General features: G+C 53.6%; 1 protein-coding gene across 1 annotated transcript; it reads left to right on the top strand.

The window, feature by feature from the left end:
* The first annotated feature begins 4,132 nt into the window (after positions 1-4,132).
* On the top strand, positions 4,133-14,563 carry FAM3A (FAM3 metabolism regulating signaling molecule A). Its single transcript, XM_065915145.1, has 10 exons — positions 4,133-4,321; positions 4,650-4,722; positions 6,626-6,733; positions 7,309-7,332; positions 9,412-9,535; positions 9,631-9,689; positions 10,092-10,142; positions 10,720-10,804; positions 10,881-11,007; positions 11,943-14,563. Exons 2-10 carry the CDS (start codon positions 4,710-4,712, stop codon positions 12,036-12,038), a joined length of 687 nt encoding a protein of 228 aa, XP_065771217.1. The 5' UTR covers positions 4,133-4,321; positions 4,650-4,709; the 3' UTR covers positions 12,039-14,563.

Here is a 14,563-nt window from a genome sequence, read left to right as displayed (position 1 = left end):
GTCCATTGAGTCGGTGATGCCATCCAACCATCTCATCCTCTGTCGTCCCCTTCTCCTCCTGTCCTCAGTCTTTCCCAGCATCAGGGTCTTTTCCAATGAGAAAAGGCTCTTTGCATCAGGTGGCCAAAGTATTGGAGCTTCAGCTTCAGCATCAGTCCTTCCAATGAGTATTCAGGGTTGATTTTCTTTAGGATGGACTGGTTTGATCTCCTTGCTGTCCAAGGGACTCTCAAGAGTGTTCTCCACAGTTTGAAAGCATCAATTCTTTGGCACTCAGCCTTTGTTATTGTCCACGTCTCACATCTGTACATGATTACTGCAAAAACCATAGCTTTGATTAGATGGAACTTTGTCAGCAAAATGATGTCTCTGCTTTTTAATACGCTGTCTGGTTTTGTCATAGTTTTTCTTCCAAGGAGCAAGCGTCTTTTAACTTCATGGCTGAAGGCACCATCTATAGTGATTGTGGAGCCCAAGAAAATAGTTGGTCACTGTTTCCATTGTTTCCCCATCCATTTGCCATGAAGTGATGGAACCAGATGCCATGATCTTAGTTTTTTGAATGTTGAGTTTGAAGCCAGCTTTTTTCACTCTTCTCTTTCAACCTCATCAAGAGGCTCTTCAGTTCCTCTTTGTTTCCTGCCATAAGGGTGGTATCATCTGCATATCTGAGGTTATTGATATTTCTCCCAGCAGTCTTGATTCCAGCTTGTGATCCACCCAGCGTGGCATTTCTCATGATGTACTATACAAATATAAGTTAAATAATCAGGGTGACAATATACTGCCTTGACGTACTCCTTTTCCTATTTGGAGCCAGTCTGTTGATCCATGTCCAGTTCTAACTGTTCCTTCCTGACCTGCATACAGGTTTCTTAAGAGGCAGGTCAGGTGGTCTGGTATTCCCATCTCTTTAAGAATTTTCCAGTTTGTTGTGATCCACACAGTCAGAGACTTTAGTGTAGTCAATGAAGCAGAAGTAGATGTTTTTCTGAAATTGGCTTTTTCTATGATCCAACAGATGTTGGCAATTTGATCTCTGGTTCCTCTACCTTTTCTAAATCCAGCTTGTACATCTGGAAGTTCTAAGTTCACATACTATTGCAGCCTAGCTTGAAGGATTTTGAACATTACTTTGCTAGCATGTGAAATGAGTGCAATTGTAGGGTAGTTTGAACATTCTTTGGCACACTGCCTTTCTTTGTGATTGGAATGAAAACTGACCTTTTGCAGTCCTGTGGCCACTGCTGAGTTTTCCAAATTTACTGGCACATTGAGTGCAGCACTTTCCCAGCATCATCTTTTAGGATTTGAAACAGCTCAACTGGAATTCCAACACCTCCACTCGTTTTGTTCATCATGATGCTTCCTAAGGCCCACTTGACTTCACACTCAAGGATGTCTGGCTGTAGGTGAGTGATCACACCATTGTGGCTATCTGGGTCATTAAGACCTTTTTGTATAGTTCTATGTATTCTTGCTACCTCTTCTTAATATCTTCTGCTTCTGTTAGGTCCATACCGCGTCTGTCCTTTATTGTGCCCATCTTTGCATGAAATGTTCCCTTGGTGTCTCTAATTTTTTTAAGAGCTTTCTAGTCTTTTCCATTCTATTGTTTTCCACTTTCTTTGCATTGTTCACTTAAGAAGCCTTTCTTACCTCTCCTTGTTATTCTTTGGAACTCTGTGTTCAATTGAGTATATCTTTCCCTTTCTCCATTACTGGTTCTGGTTAAGAACATTCAACTGTCACCTCCATTCCAGGTGCCTACAAGGGGCACAAGCTTGAAGCGGGGGAGGACCCTGTGAGGACAGTCACTGGTCCCATCATCCCTGAATAGTCCTTAGGGCCTCACTGAGGCACACCTTGGTACCTACTCTGGCAGTGGCAGAGGTGTCCTTCCTTGGGTGAAGGCATTCAACTGTCACTGGCGACCCGGTTGCCTAATCTAAGGTCCAGGCAAGAGGTCCCGTTTGCGGACAGTCACCTGTTACTTCAGCTCCGGGTGCCTACTTGGGAGTAGAGGCAGGAGATGCCAGCACAAGGGCATGAGCACACAGGCCCCCGTGAGCCCTGTCACTTGACAACTCTGCATGCGGTATCTGCACAGAGAGGGCAACGAGGGATCGGCTGAGGGTGCAGGTTCTGGGTGCCCACAGTTGGCACAAGGAGCCAAGCAAACACCAGGAACTAGCACTGCAGCTATGGGAACTGCCCTGGGGACGAGCAGGAGGGCCCAGAGGGGACATTCTGCACTGGGGCGCGTGGGTTGTGAGGGTCTCATCCTCTCTAAGTCCCCGTAGAAAAATATTCCCAGAGAAACAAAGCCACCCCTTGAAGCACAGAAGACTGGGGAGGAGTCCTGGGCCTCTGGCCCTGCACCAGTGTGGTATCCCTGGAGTTGATGAATGTGTCATTTGGCCCTCAGGGGGACTCATTAAATCAGCCTTTCCAAAATGTCTGCTCTGAGCAAGACGTAAACAGAGTCCTCTAAGCACTAGCAGTCTCCCCGCTGCCTGGTGCCTGGCTGGCAGTTCCAGAGTGGGGACCAGCCTCCAGCTTCGGCTATTGGGCACCACAACACCCAGCATTGCAGGAAAGACCAGCGAGGATGGCATGGTGCCCAGGGCTTGGTACTCACAGACAGGTGATGTTGTCCAATCAGTCATATCTGACTCTTTGTGACCCCATGGACTGCAGCATCCCAGGCTTCCCTGTCCTTCACCATCTCCTGGAAGTTGCTCAAACTCATGTACATTGAGTTGGTGATGCCATCCAACCATCTCATCCTCTGTTGTCCCCTTCTCCTCCTGCATTCAATCTCCCAACATCAGGGTCTTTTCCAATGAGTCAGTTCTTCGCATCAGGTGGCCAAAGTACTGGAACTTCAGCTTCAGCAGCAGTCCTTCCAATAAATATTTAGGACTGATGTCCTTTAGGATTTTCTGGTTTGATCTCCCTGCAGTCCAAGGGACTCTCAAGAGTCTTCAGCACCACAGTTTAAAAGCATCAATTCTTCAGCGCTCAGCTTTCTTTATAGTCCAACTCTCACATCCATACATGACTACTGGAAAAACCATAGCTTTGAGTAGATGGACCTTTGTTGGCAAAGTGCTTTCTCTACTTTTTAATACTCGTCTAGGTTTGTGATACCTTTTCTTCCAAGGAGCCAGCATATTTGAATTTCATAGCTGCAGTCAACATTTGCAGTGATTTTGGAGCCCAGGAAAATAAAGTCTATCACCATTTCCATTGTTTCCCCATCTATTTGTCATGAAGTGATGGGATCGGATGCCATGATCTCACAGATAGGTGAGAGCTTGGCAAATGATCAGTACTATATGATCCCAAATACTAATCGCTGACAGCTGCAGCAGGGGACTGAAACATCACCTTGATCTTGTAGGAAGAATGGGTGGGGTGGGGTGGAGTTTTGTGGATGCCAGTGTAGAAGTTCCTGTATGCTAACCAGAGCTCTGTCACTTGTCTAGCTCTATCAACTTTCTCTGGTATTTTTGGTTCTTTCCTTAGGGAATTTTCCCATAAGTGAGGTCATTGGGTCAAAGGGCACGAACGTTTCTGTGGTTCTCACGCCGCCGGGCTGCAGACGCCCCAGACCAATGGGTTCAGGCTACAGGGTAGCCCCAGCTCTCCCAGCCCAGGTAGTGATCAGGGTGCCCCAGGCGGTGTTCGGGGTGCCTTCCTGAAGGAGGCTGGGTAAGCAGGCAGGAGGTAAGCGCGTGTGAGCATGCCGCTCTCTGGAAAACAGACCGGCCTGCGGGGAGGCCGCTCAAGGCTGAGCCTGCTGGCTCCTGGATCGTCGCATCCTGCAGTTTCCCCAGACACGCCTCTGCCACTCCGTGTTGCGAAAACATACAGATTTGAACTTTGAAAGAATTTCTCATTACGCACCCGGATCCCGTCGCCCATTTGTAGGCTTCAGATCTGAGCACACTGCAGGAGCGTAACCCCGCCCTCAAAGCCTGGGAAGGCGGGGCTCTCACCGCTGAGCGAAGTCTCAGGGGAGACGTCAGGGGCGAGGCCGACCGTGGCCCCTCCCCTCCGGAACCCTGCCCTGGGGCTCCGCCAGAGCGCGCGTCGGGGGTGGGGCCAATTCGGGCCCCTCCTACCCGGTGGCCGGCTGCCCAGCGCTAGCCGGTGACGGCGGTGGCAGTCGCGGGCCGTGCTCTCGCCCCGGGTCGCCATTGCCGGGCCTCTCGAGCTGCCCCGCGCAGCTCCCTGGCCTCGCCAAGTACAGCGAGGCGGCTGGCATCACGACGCTGCCCCCGATCCGGCTCGCATCCCTCCCCCGCGGCGTCAGGCAAGTCTCCGGCCGGCCTGGCCCGCGTCGCCGGCCTCCATGCCCGGAGGGGTGGGGGCGGCCTCCCGCGGGAGGGACCCGCATCTGGGAGAACCACTTCCACCTTCCAATCCCAGAGGCTCCCGGGGGCTCGATCGCGAGCCGCCCGGTTCCCGCATTCCCTCTGGTCCCAGCCGGGCTCCTCTCCACCTCCCCGAGGGGTTTGACCAGGGAGTTGGACCAGCAAATCGGTGCACCGATCACGCCCGCACCATAACTGGGGCCCACCACGAGGTCGTCCCTGACCGCCACCCAAACCTGCTGTTCTGCTTTGTTGCCCCCTCCCCAGAGTGCAGGGTCCCTAAAGGCTGCACCTGCCGGCTGCCCCAGCCCAGCGAGAGAAGTGGACATGAGGTTGGCAGGTGGGTGGCTTCCACCGTGAAAGGGAGAGACTTGCAAAGCAGACTCGGCTGGAGGCCCAGCTGCCCGGAGGTCTTTCTGGAAGGGCGGGGAGGGCAGGAGTGATGGGACCACTGGGTTTGTTGGGTTTTGCAGAAACACTAGTGCAATGACCTTAAGCAAATCCTTTCACTTCTGAGGACTTCAGCTCCTAGCTCTCTCAGTCGTTTGAAGAGTGGTACGATAGTCTGTTTCTCCCAAACGGGGTGACTGGCCACTCTTTGGAAAAAGAGCTATGTGAGAGATGCCCCAAGGAGTGCAGCAGCTGGGTGGACAGGGAGATGCTGTGGTCTTAGACAAGAAGCTGATTACAAAGCGACCCTGGGCTCTGATGGGAACCCACTGCCAGTTCTGCTGTTGCCTGGACAGTTGAGACGAAGCAGGCTTAGGGTTCCATCAGTTTCGGGGTGGACTTCCTAGGGGCGAAGGTTGCAGCACTATGAATGTATCCCAGGGAAGCTGGCCCATGAGGAACTGGCTGGGAAAATGTGGCCTCAAGAGTGGTCAGGGCTGGGCTGGGAAAACAAGAGTCACTGCTCAGTGAATGTCAGTTCAAGGCTGGGAGCAGAGGAGGGCACTTATACAGATAGTCGAGGCAGGAAGGGAGAGTGAGAGAAGGGTATGGACACAGGATTTGGGGATTCCCCAGTGTCACTCTGCCATGTTTTCACTTGCTGCACTGTATGAATGGAGGGATCATTTGCTGAAAGACAAAATACCGGAAGAATAGAGTTTACTTATTTGGGGTAGAAGAGAGAAGATGAGTTCTGTTTTAATATTTAGTTTGAGACACCTGTGAAATATCCAAATAACAATAGTAAAGTAGCAGTTGGCTATATAGATATGGCTCAGAAGACAGGACAGAGCCAGAGATAAACGTTAAGGACAAGGAGATGGATGACATGATCTGGGAAGAGTCCATGGAAGGAGATGAGAAGGCCATGTGGGACAGAAACCAAGACAACGCAGGTCTTCAGGGCAGAGTCTCAGAGGACAAGAAGGGTGAGGAGCATCCTATGGGCTTCCAGGGTACCAGCCCAAAAGAGTTTCTGCGGGAGGGCTTCAGCCTGGAGACAACGAAGGCCCGCAGATAACCCCGGGGCGCTGACCCCAAGAAGGTCCCGCGCCGGGGGCCTTGGCGACAGGCTGTCCTATGGGGCTGATGGAAGCCCGGGCAGAGGGGAGGAGATCGGAAGACAGAGGGACCAGGAGGGAAGTCTATGCAAGTCTATGCACCAGCCTATGTGACTCTGGAGGGGCCTGCGAGGAGGGAAAAGGAGCAGATGGAGGCCAGAGGCCAGCTGGGGACGTGATCCCCAAGGAGGCCTATCCTCCTGCATCTTCAGAGAACAGGAGATATTGACAATAGAGGACGAAGAGTGAGACAGAGTGAGCTATTCCAAGAACCCCAGGCAGGGTGGGGAGCTGGGTGCCCAGCTCACAGCAGGGAAAGGGAGGGCTGCCTGGTCTTCTAAAGGGGTAGGAGCCTTCTCCTCCATCGTTGCAGGAGAAAGGAGGGCAGGGCGGTGGAGACTCAAATGCATGGGGACCTCAGGGGTTAGGGGGCTTCTCCATCAGCACAGGAATGGGGCAAAGCCCTCTCGAGCAGGGGCTCTGGAAGTCCCCTCCACACCGCCAGGGAGAACCAAGCCAAGAGCCTTCCAAGTGCAGTGGTCTTTCCTCCTTCACCCACCAGGAGCTGATCCCCCTCTCGTGCCTGGTGGGAGGCCACAGGTCCCCCCCCTTTCTGTTCTCCCATCCCTTCCTCCCCAACGGATGAGGAGATCAGCTCATGAGAAGGCCTGGGGTCGTCTGGGAGCTCGCTGCCCTCAGAGGTGGCCTTGCTCATGTCTGTCCTGCCTCCAGGCCCCCTTCGCATCATGGCTCTGGTCATCACCGTGGCTGTCACCTGGATCGTAGTCAGCATCCTCCTTGGTGGCCTTGGCTTTCCTCGGATCCAGCAACTCTTCACCAGTGAGTGTGGGACTTTCCCTCGCCCCGCTACGAGGGTCGCTGGCGGCAGGCACCCGGACCTGCAGACTGAGGCTCAGGACAGGGCTGGCAGTGGTCTGGTTTGTCTGTCTCTCCCGGGGGGACACTGAGAGCTTTCCCTCCTGGTCTGCCTCTTGGCGTCCGGCATAGCCTGACCCTTACTACCAGTTGCTTTGGCTGGACACACCAATCCCCACTCATTAGAATTCATTCAGTTCAGTTGGAGTCACTGGGGCCTGAGTAGGGGGTGGGGGGGGCCTTGGCTAAATCTTGGGGATGATGCCCTTGTTGGTCCCCGGAGGCTTTCCACTGGGTTCTGAGATGGGGAGGGAACTTGACCCCTTCTTGCCAGGGACACCTCACCTCTAAGGACTTTTCACGAGTCCCATCTACCCTTTCCTGGAGCAGAGAGCTTTGCATATGAACGTTTAGACTTGCCCAGGAATGTATGTGCCAGGCATAGACCCTGGCCCCTGATCCTGGCTTGCCCTCCACGTTGACTTCCTGGTACAGGACCAGGCTGCCCTACTAACAGAAACAACTCTCTGTACCCACAGGCCAAGAGAACTCAGTGACTGCAGGTAAGGTTCCTCTCACCACTGCTCCTGCAGTGTGCCTACCCCCTCTGACCACCTTTGTGACAGCCATGCTTGTACCCAGCCCACCAGGGTTTCTCTTCTCCATTTATCCCTCCCCATACTATAGCCCACTGGAGATGCTTGCATGCTGGGAGTCCAGAGAACAAGTTACCTCCTTCCAGAATACCTAGGGGGTCAGGCATAGGGTAGACATCACCATTCTGAAAGGAAGGAATTGTAAGGAATAAAGAGGTCATCAGCCTCAAGCAAGTCCAAATCCCAGCAGGCAGATCCATTCCATTTCAAAGCCTAAGAAGAATCCCTGGGCCTTTGAGAGGGTGGAGGTTGGTGGGGCTCTGGAACACAGAGGACGATCTTACCCTCCCTCTGGGCCCAAGCCAACTGTGGCCTCTGCAGCTATTGACCTGCCCTTGGAATTATCCTTCCTCCCTTCCATCCTTTGTCCGTCTCTCTCAGTCCAGCCTGGAAGTGTTCCTACTTGTATACAAGTCTCAAAAACCTTGTTGATCTCCTGTGGAATTCATGAGGGTCTAAGCTATAGACTAGAGAGTCCTCCAGATCATTCCTGGATAACGTCATCTCTCTCTCCTGGTTTCTGATGACACAGCTGAGTGGGTCCACAAGTCACCCGCCTAGCTCTTAACAGTTGTCCAGCCACACCCTGGGTGTTGTCTCCTGAGCATGCCCTTCTCATTTTTTTTTTTTTTTTTTTTGCAATATGTTTAGGCTGAGAATTTTCCAGACCTTCACTTCTGGTTCTTTCATGCTTAACTGACCTCTTTTCCCTCCCATGTTATTGTGAGTGACAAGGAGAAATCCTCAACACTCTGCTTAGAAATCTCCAAGTTCAGCCCTCATGAGTTGTACCTTCCACAAAACACTAGAACACAATTTGGCGAAGTTCCTTGCCACTTGATGACAAGGGTGGCCTTTTGGCCAGTGTCCTCGAACACATTCCTCATTTCTGTCTGAGAATTCACCAGAAGCACCTTTAGCATTCACATTTCTAGTGACACTCTGGGCACAGTGATGTGTGTATTCTCCACTAGGGTAGAAGCTTTCTCTACTGTTCTTCTCCCTTCTTTCTGAGCCCTTAGCAGAATTACCTCTAATGGCCATATGTCTACTAACAGTCTCTTCAAGGCAATCTAGACCTTTTCTAAGAAGTACCTCAGAATCCTACAGCCTCTACCCATTACCCGGTTGCAAAGTCATTTCCACATTTTGGGGGATTTATTACAGTAGCACCACACTTCCTGGTCTCAAACTCTGTATCAATTTCCTGGGGTGGCCATACCAAAATGGCAGAAACTGGGTGGCTTAAACAGTAGAAGGGTGTTCTTTCTGTTCTGGAAGCTCCAAGTCTGAGATCTAGGTATTGAAAGGCTACTCTCATCCCAGAGGCTCCAGGTGAGGCTCCTTCTGGCATCTTCCAGCTTCTGGTAGCCCCAGGTGGCCCCTGGCTTGTGGCTTCATCTCTTCTGTCTCAGCCCATATTCACATGGCCTTCTCCTCCACGTCTGTGTCTTCTGTCTTCTAAGACCACAAGTCATTAGATTTAAAGTGATTACTGAAGTCGCTCAGTCGTGTCCAACTCTTTGTGACCCCATGGACTGTAGCCTACCAGGCTCCTCTGTCCATGGGATTTTCCAGGCAAGAGTACTGGAGCAGGTGGCCATTTCCTTCTCCAGTCATTAGATTTAGGGCCCACCCTATTCCAGGGTGATCTCCTCTAAATGAATTATTATGTCAGTAACCCTGTTTCCACTGAAGGTCACGTTTTGAGGTCCTGGGGCTTCAGAGCCTCTTCTGTGGGAACATAGTTCACCTCGTAACACACCATCCTCCTGGTGGCTCTCCTACTATCCTCTGTTCTCCCACCAGTGGCCAAAGAGCCTCCCTGGGGGTCGCTGACCTCGACCTGAGCCATGTCTCCTCCGCACCCCAGTTCCCTGGTCTGTGATCACTCATTCGTCCCTATGGGCTGGGCCTGACCACACCCTCTCAGGTGTCCAGTGCCTCCAGGGCCAGGCCCAGGAATCATGCTGGTTGTCCCTACAGAGCCTCGGGCCAGGAAGTACAAATGCGGTCTGCCCCAGCCGTGCCCCGAGGAGCACCTGGCCTTCCGTGTGGTCAGTGGCGCTGCCAATGTCATTGGACCCAAGATCTGCCTGGAAGACAGGATGTGAGCCTCTCGGGACGGGGCGGGGGTGGGGCGGGGAGGGAAGCAGGGGCTGTGTGCCGTCGATGGGCCATTGGAAAGCTCTGTCCCCCTACCAGGCTTATGAGCAGTGTCAAGGACAACGTGGGCCGGGGACTGAACATCGCCCTGGTGAATGGTGAGTTCCCCACGGAGCAGACACAAAGCTGGGTGGCAGCCTGCCACCCTCTATCCACATGCCCACTCCGGGAAGTCCCAGTGGGGCCTGGGGCAGTGGGGGATGGTGTTTGGAAACTGAAGTTTCCACGGAGGAGGTGACCCGATGGACGAGAACAGGGTAGCAATGAAGATCTCGAACTTTACAGGGATGGGAGGCTGCTGCCTGGGGAGCCCCCAGAGGGCCACCAATGCCTGGCAGCCTCGGGTGGGTCCTGGCATGTGAACCAGCAGCACGGTGGGCATGCACATGTTGGGGGTGTGGCGGGGGAGAGCTTCTGGAAGGGCTGCTGATTCTGGTGGGCTCCAAGTGGCATCACCCTGGCAGCTCCTGCAGCAGTGCCTAATTCTTCCCTCTACCCAGGGGTCAATGGAGACCTCATCGAGGCCCGCGCCTTCGACATGTGGGCGGGAGGTGAGTCAGGCCGCCGCTACCACTTTCTGACTGTGGGAATGACAGCTCCTTTGCCCTGAATGCTGTTCCCTCTGTAGGTTCCCCCAGGCAGCTCAAGCACTCCCTTGCATTCAGAAAAGGTGGGGAGAAGGACCAGTGTACGGTCAGGGCTTTGGCCCTGGCTTCTTACTTGTTTTCTGGGCTTCCCTGGTAGCTCAGATGGTAAAGCATCTGCCTGTAATGTGGGAGACCTGGGTTCGATCTCTGGGTCGGGAAGATCCCCTGGAGAAGGAAGTGGCAACCCTCTCCAGTACACTTGCCTGGAGAAATCCCATGGATGAAGGAACCCGGTGGGCTACAGTCCATGGGGTTGCAAAGAGTCAGCCACGACTGAGCAACTTCCCTTTTTCTTTCTTTCCTTACTTGTTTCCTAAACTCTTCTATTTCTTCTTCTTTGGTTTCTAAACTCACTTGGCAACCTGGCTTGGCATGAATCCCTGGCCCGCTGCCTGCTTTAGTTTCCTCATTTGAAGAACAGGGGTTGGTGAGGGAGGGGTGCTCAGAGGTGGCCAGTGCTCCATGGGACCTGTCCCCCCAGATGTCAACGACCTGCTGAAGTTCATCCGACCGCTTCACGAAGGCACTCTGGTGTTTGTGGCTTCCTACGACGACCCAGCCACCAAGTAAGTGATGGCCGAGGCTGACCTCAGCCTCATCCGTCTAGGGTCATGGCTCACCTCTCTTCCTTCTGTACGGCAGAATGAATGAAGAGACCCGGAAGCTTTTCAGTGATCTGGGCAGCAAGAACGTCAAGGACCTGGCCTTCCGGGACAGCTGGGTGTTTGTGGGGGCCAAGGGTGTGCAGAACAAGAGCCCCTTTGAGCAGGTATGAGCACGAAGCCTGGTACCCCCACTGCCTGGCCCAGAGCAGTCTGCCCGCCCCTCTGGCCTGCATCCTCCAAGGTCCCCTTCTGTTTATGCCACGGCCTTCCCTGAATTCTGCCCAGCACACCTCCCCCTACCCCACGGTGGTCCTGGCTCCCTCACCATCTGCACAGGGAGGGCAGTAACTGATCTTCTCTCTCTTGTCTGGATTCCCCCTAAAGAACCTTTGAATGGGAAAGCTTTCACATGAGCAAGAGTCACGGTTAAGACACCTCCTCTTATATATCTTCAAGATGCTCACCAGACGTCTTAGCAGTCCTTTGGTTAAAACTCCCTGCTTCCACTGTCAGGGGCAGGAGGCAGGGGGCATGGGTTCTATCCCTGGTCATGGAACTGAGATCCCTCATGCCACATGATTCAGTACCACCCCTACCCCCAAAAGACTCTCAGTGATGTCCCATCCCTGCCAAACCCAGGACCCCAGTTCACCCTGTACACCCTGCTCCCCACCTGCCCTAATTGGGAAACCCCCAAACCCTGCTACCCACAACAGGGCAAGGCAAACAGGCCGTTCCAGTGGTTTCTGGAAGGCTCCAGCTGCCAAAAGAGTGGCTCGGCTCCCAGACAAGAAATGTGCCTTTGGGCCTCACTCTTGGCACAGCTTTCATGGACTCCCTGCGAGCGAGGTGAGGGCTGGGACACAGCCCGTCCTTCCCTTCCCAGCACGGGCCAGGCCCACTGGAGTTCCAAGAAGCTGGCCCCCTCCAGCTGTAAGGGGACAGCTGCCACCATCTTTACATGAAAACACTGAGGCACTGGCAGATGGGGCTGGGTGCCCAGAGAGTACCCACTTGGTTGACCCCAACCCAAGGGGACAGAGGGTCTATCTGGCACCGGTGGCCGAGGACTGAGTCCATGCCTTCTTCTACCCCACAGCACGTGAAGAATAGCAAGCACACCAATAAGTATGAAGGCTGGCCCGAGGCGCTGGAAATGGAGGGCTGCATTCCCAGGAGGCCTGCAGCCAGCTAGGGGCCAGGCTCACAGACGAGACTGAGCAAGGCTGCGTGTGCCCGGCCCCTGATGAGGCGCCAGCACAGGGCTAAGGCCCCGACCTCACGCCCAGCACGTTGGGGCTTTGAGGTGGTGACCAGCGACCAGACCATGGCCAGTAGTGGGGCTGCACAGCAGACCCCGTCGCACTTTTTGTCTGGGGGGAACCCCAAGTACCCATCTCCTATTCTGAAAGCTGCTCCCCTAGTCCACCCCCAGCCAGGCGAGTCCCAAGCACCTGCAGCCCCAGGTTTGGTAGTGGCTGCCTAGAAGGTTCGGGCACCTTCCAGAACCTCTACATCCCAGAGTGCCTTGTGGCTCCATGGGCCAGGCCTGTTTCCAGCATGATTCGTCGTGCTGGGCCACCTGGCCACCTCCAGGGAGGGGCGGCCACCTTGGAGCCAGGCCAGCTGTGTGCTGAAGTTGTGGCCTGATGGCAGTCTCTGATGGCAGGGGTGGCGGGTGGCCACCCCTGTCGTTTGTCAGAGGGCCCGCCTTCTCCATGACCTCTTAATAAACTAGTGGCCCCAATAGAATGAAGTGTGTTGAGACGGGGAGTCAGGGTTGTTGGTGTCCTGGGGGAGGGACACATCCCCAAGGCTCAACCGACTCGCCTCCACACCTTTCACAGGGGGCCTGTGTCTCCAGGGCGCATGTCGTCCACAGGCCCCTCTGCCCAATGGGCATCCCTGTAGTTTTGCCTGGGAAACTGATTCTGGCTGCCAGAAACTGGCTGAATCCCTTGGACACAGGCCTGTAGGGACAGGAGTGGAGATTCAAATCAACCCAGGAGGCTTCCCCCTCCTGCTCCGGCCTCCCTCAAGAGCTGGCATGTCTCCCCGCAGTGCTCAGCTTTAGATAGCTTTGAAATCAGGGCACGAGAGATCAAGGTGGGGGGCCATTTGGCACTTCTCAGAGATTACAGCTCTATTTCCCTGCACTGGGTGAGAACCAGCAAGAAATGATAAGGAGTTTTGCTGGAAAAGTGCACAATGGGGTGCAGAAATGGCCTGGTGTCAGGAAAAGGAGGGAAGGCAGTTTGAACTTCCCAGGTAGAGGAATCCATCAGGCACCAGCCAGGTTGCATTGAGGGTGCCGTGGCAGGGGGCAGTGGACGTTTGAGTCCCCCTCTAGGGGTTAAGTGCTGCCGGAGTGTGAGTGCATCATCAGAAAAGGAGGGTATTTAAAAAAAAAAAAACAGAAAGAAAAGGAAGGTATTTAAGGAGGCGCAGAAGAGAGAGAAGCCCGGGATGGCCCAGAAGGAGAGGCTGTGGCTGTGGGGCCACGGTCACGGCCATGAAGGGTCAGGGAGTTGCAGATGTGAGGATGGCCTGGATTGCTTGCCTGGGAGATGGTGATCACACGAGCTGAAGATCAGCCTGACCCTGTGCCAAGAACTTGAGGTGTTTTCATTTTTACATCGACTTTGTTTTCTAGAATTTTAGGTTCCCAGCAAAGTTGAGCAGAAAGTCCAGAGTTCCCTCATACAGCCTCCACTGAAACATCATCACCACCCAAAGTCCAGGGTGGACATTGGGGTTCCCTCTTGGTGTCGTGCACTCTGTTTGACAAGTGTTCATAACAACAAGTGATAGTTGAGTCACTAAGTCATATCTGACTCTTCCGACCCCATGGACTGTAGCCTGCTAGGCTTCTCTGTCCATGAAATTCTCCAGGCAAGGATACTGGAGTGGGTTGCCATTTCCTTCCCCAGGGAATCTTTCTGACCCAGGAAATTGAACTCAGGTCTCCTGCATTGCAGGCAGACTCTTTACCAAGTGAGCTACGAGGGAAGATGCAATGACCAAGTACTTACCATTATACTATCATCTATGTTATTCATCTTTTTTTAACCTTCTATTATGGACCTTTCCAACATCCTCCAAAGTAGAGAGAATAATCTGATGGATCTGGATGTACCCATTGGGGCTGCCACAAGGATCAACATGTGGCCAGTGCTTCATCTGCATGTGTTACCTGCTCGGTCCTCACAGCAACCCCAGTGAGCAAGTGCTGCTGTGACCCCCGTTTAGAGAAGAAAAATGGTCCCTGGTATGCTTAGGAAAGCTTCCCTGGGGCTGGGAGGTTAGAAGCCAGCTAAATAGGGCCCCACAAAGTTACTCGCCCCAGATGAAATGCACCTTAGTCAAGGGACAAACTACAAGGCTGGGAGGTGCCTCTTATCTGCTATGCCAGCTGACCTGCCCCAGACCTTCATCGCTTATGCTGGATTCACAAAGGTGGAAGTGGCAGGCCAGCTTTATCCCCCACATGTCCCAACACACGCCAGGATGCTGACAGTGGGGTGGTGTGCTGCCTGCCAAACCTTCCAAAGTAGTGGGCTGTCTTTCTACACCCAGTGGTCCTCCTCCACCAGGGTTTTGTCCCCCAGGCCTACCCTCAGGAGTTAAGACATCCTCAGTTACAGTTACAAGAGCCAGGGTCCCAACCCAACTGGCACATGCAAAAATAAAGCCATGATAGCAGAGGGAGGCTGAATTTTC

The sequence above is a fragment of the Muntiacus reevesi genome, chromosome X, assembly GCF_963930625.1.
Source record: "Muntiacus reevesi chromosome X, mMunRee1.1, whole genome shotgun sequence".
Lineage (NCBI taxonomy): Eukaryota > Metazoa > Chordata > Mammalia > Artiodactyla > Cervidae > Muntiacus > Muntiacus reevesi.
This window is presented reverse-complemented; position numbering and strand designations above follow the sequence as displayed.

Bases quoted from the DNA above. Each gene is read 5' to 3' on its own strand.
- FAM3A (XM_065915145.1), top strand. The intron at 7,333-9,411 runs GTAAGGTTCCTC...TTGTCCCTACAG, and splicing joins AGAGAACTCAGTGACTGCAG to AGCCTCGGGCCAGGAAGTAC. The intron at 9,536-9,630 runs GTGAGCCTCTCG...TCCCCCTACCAG, and splicing joins ATCTGCCTGGAAGACAGGAT to GCTTATGAGCAGTGTCAAGG.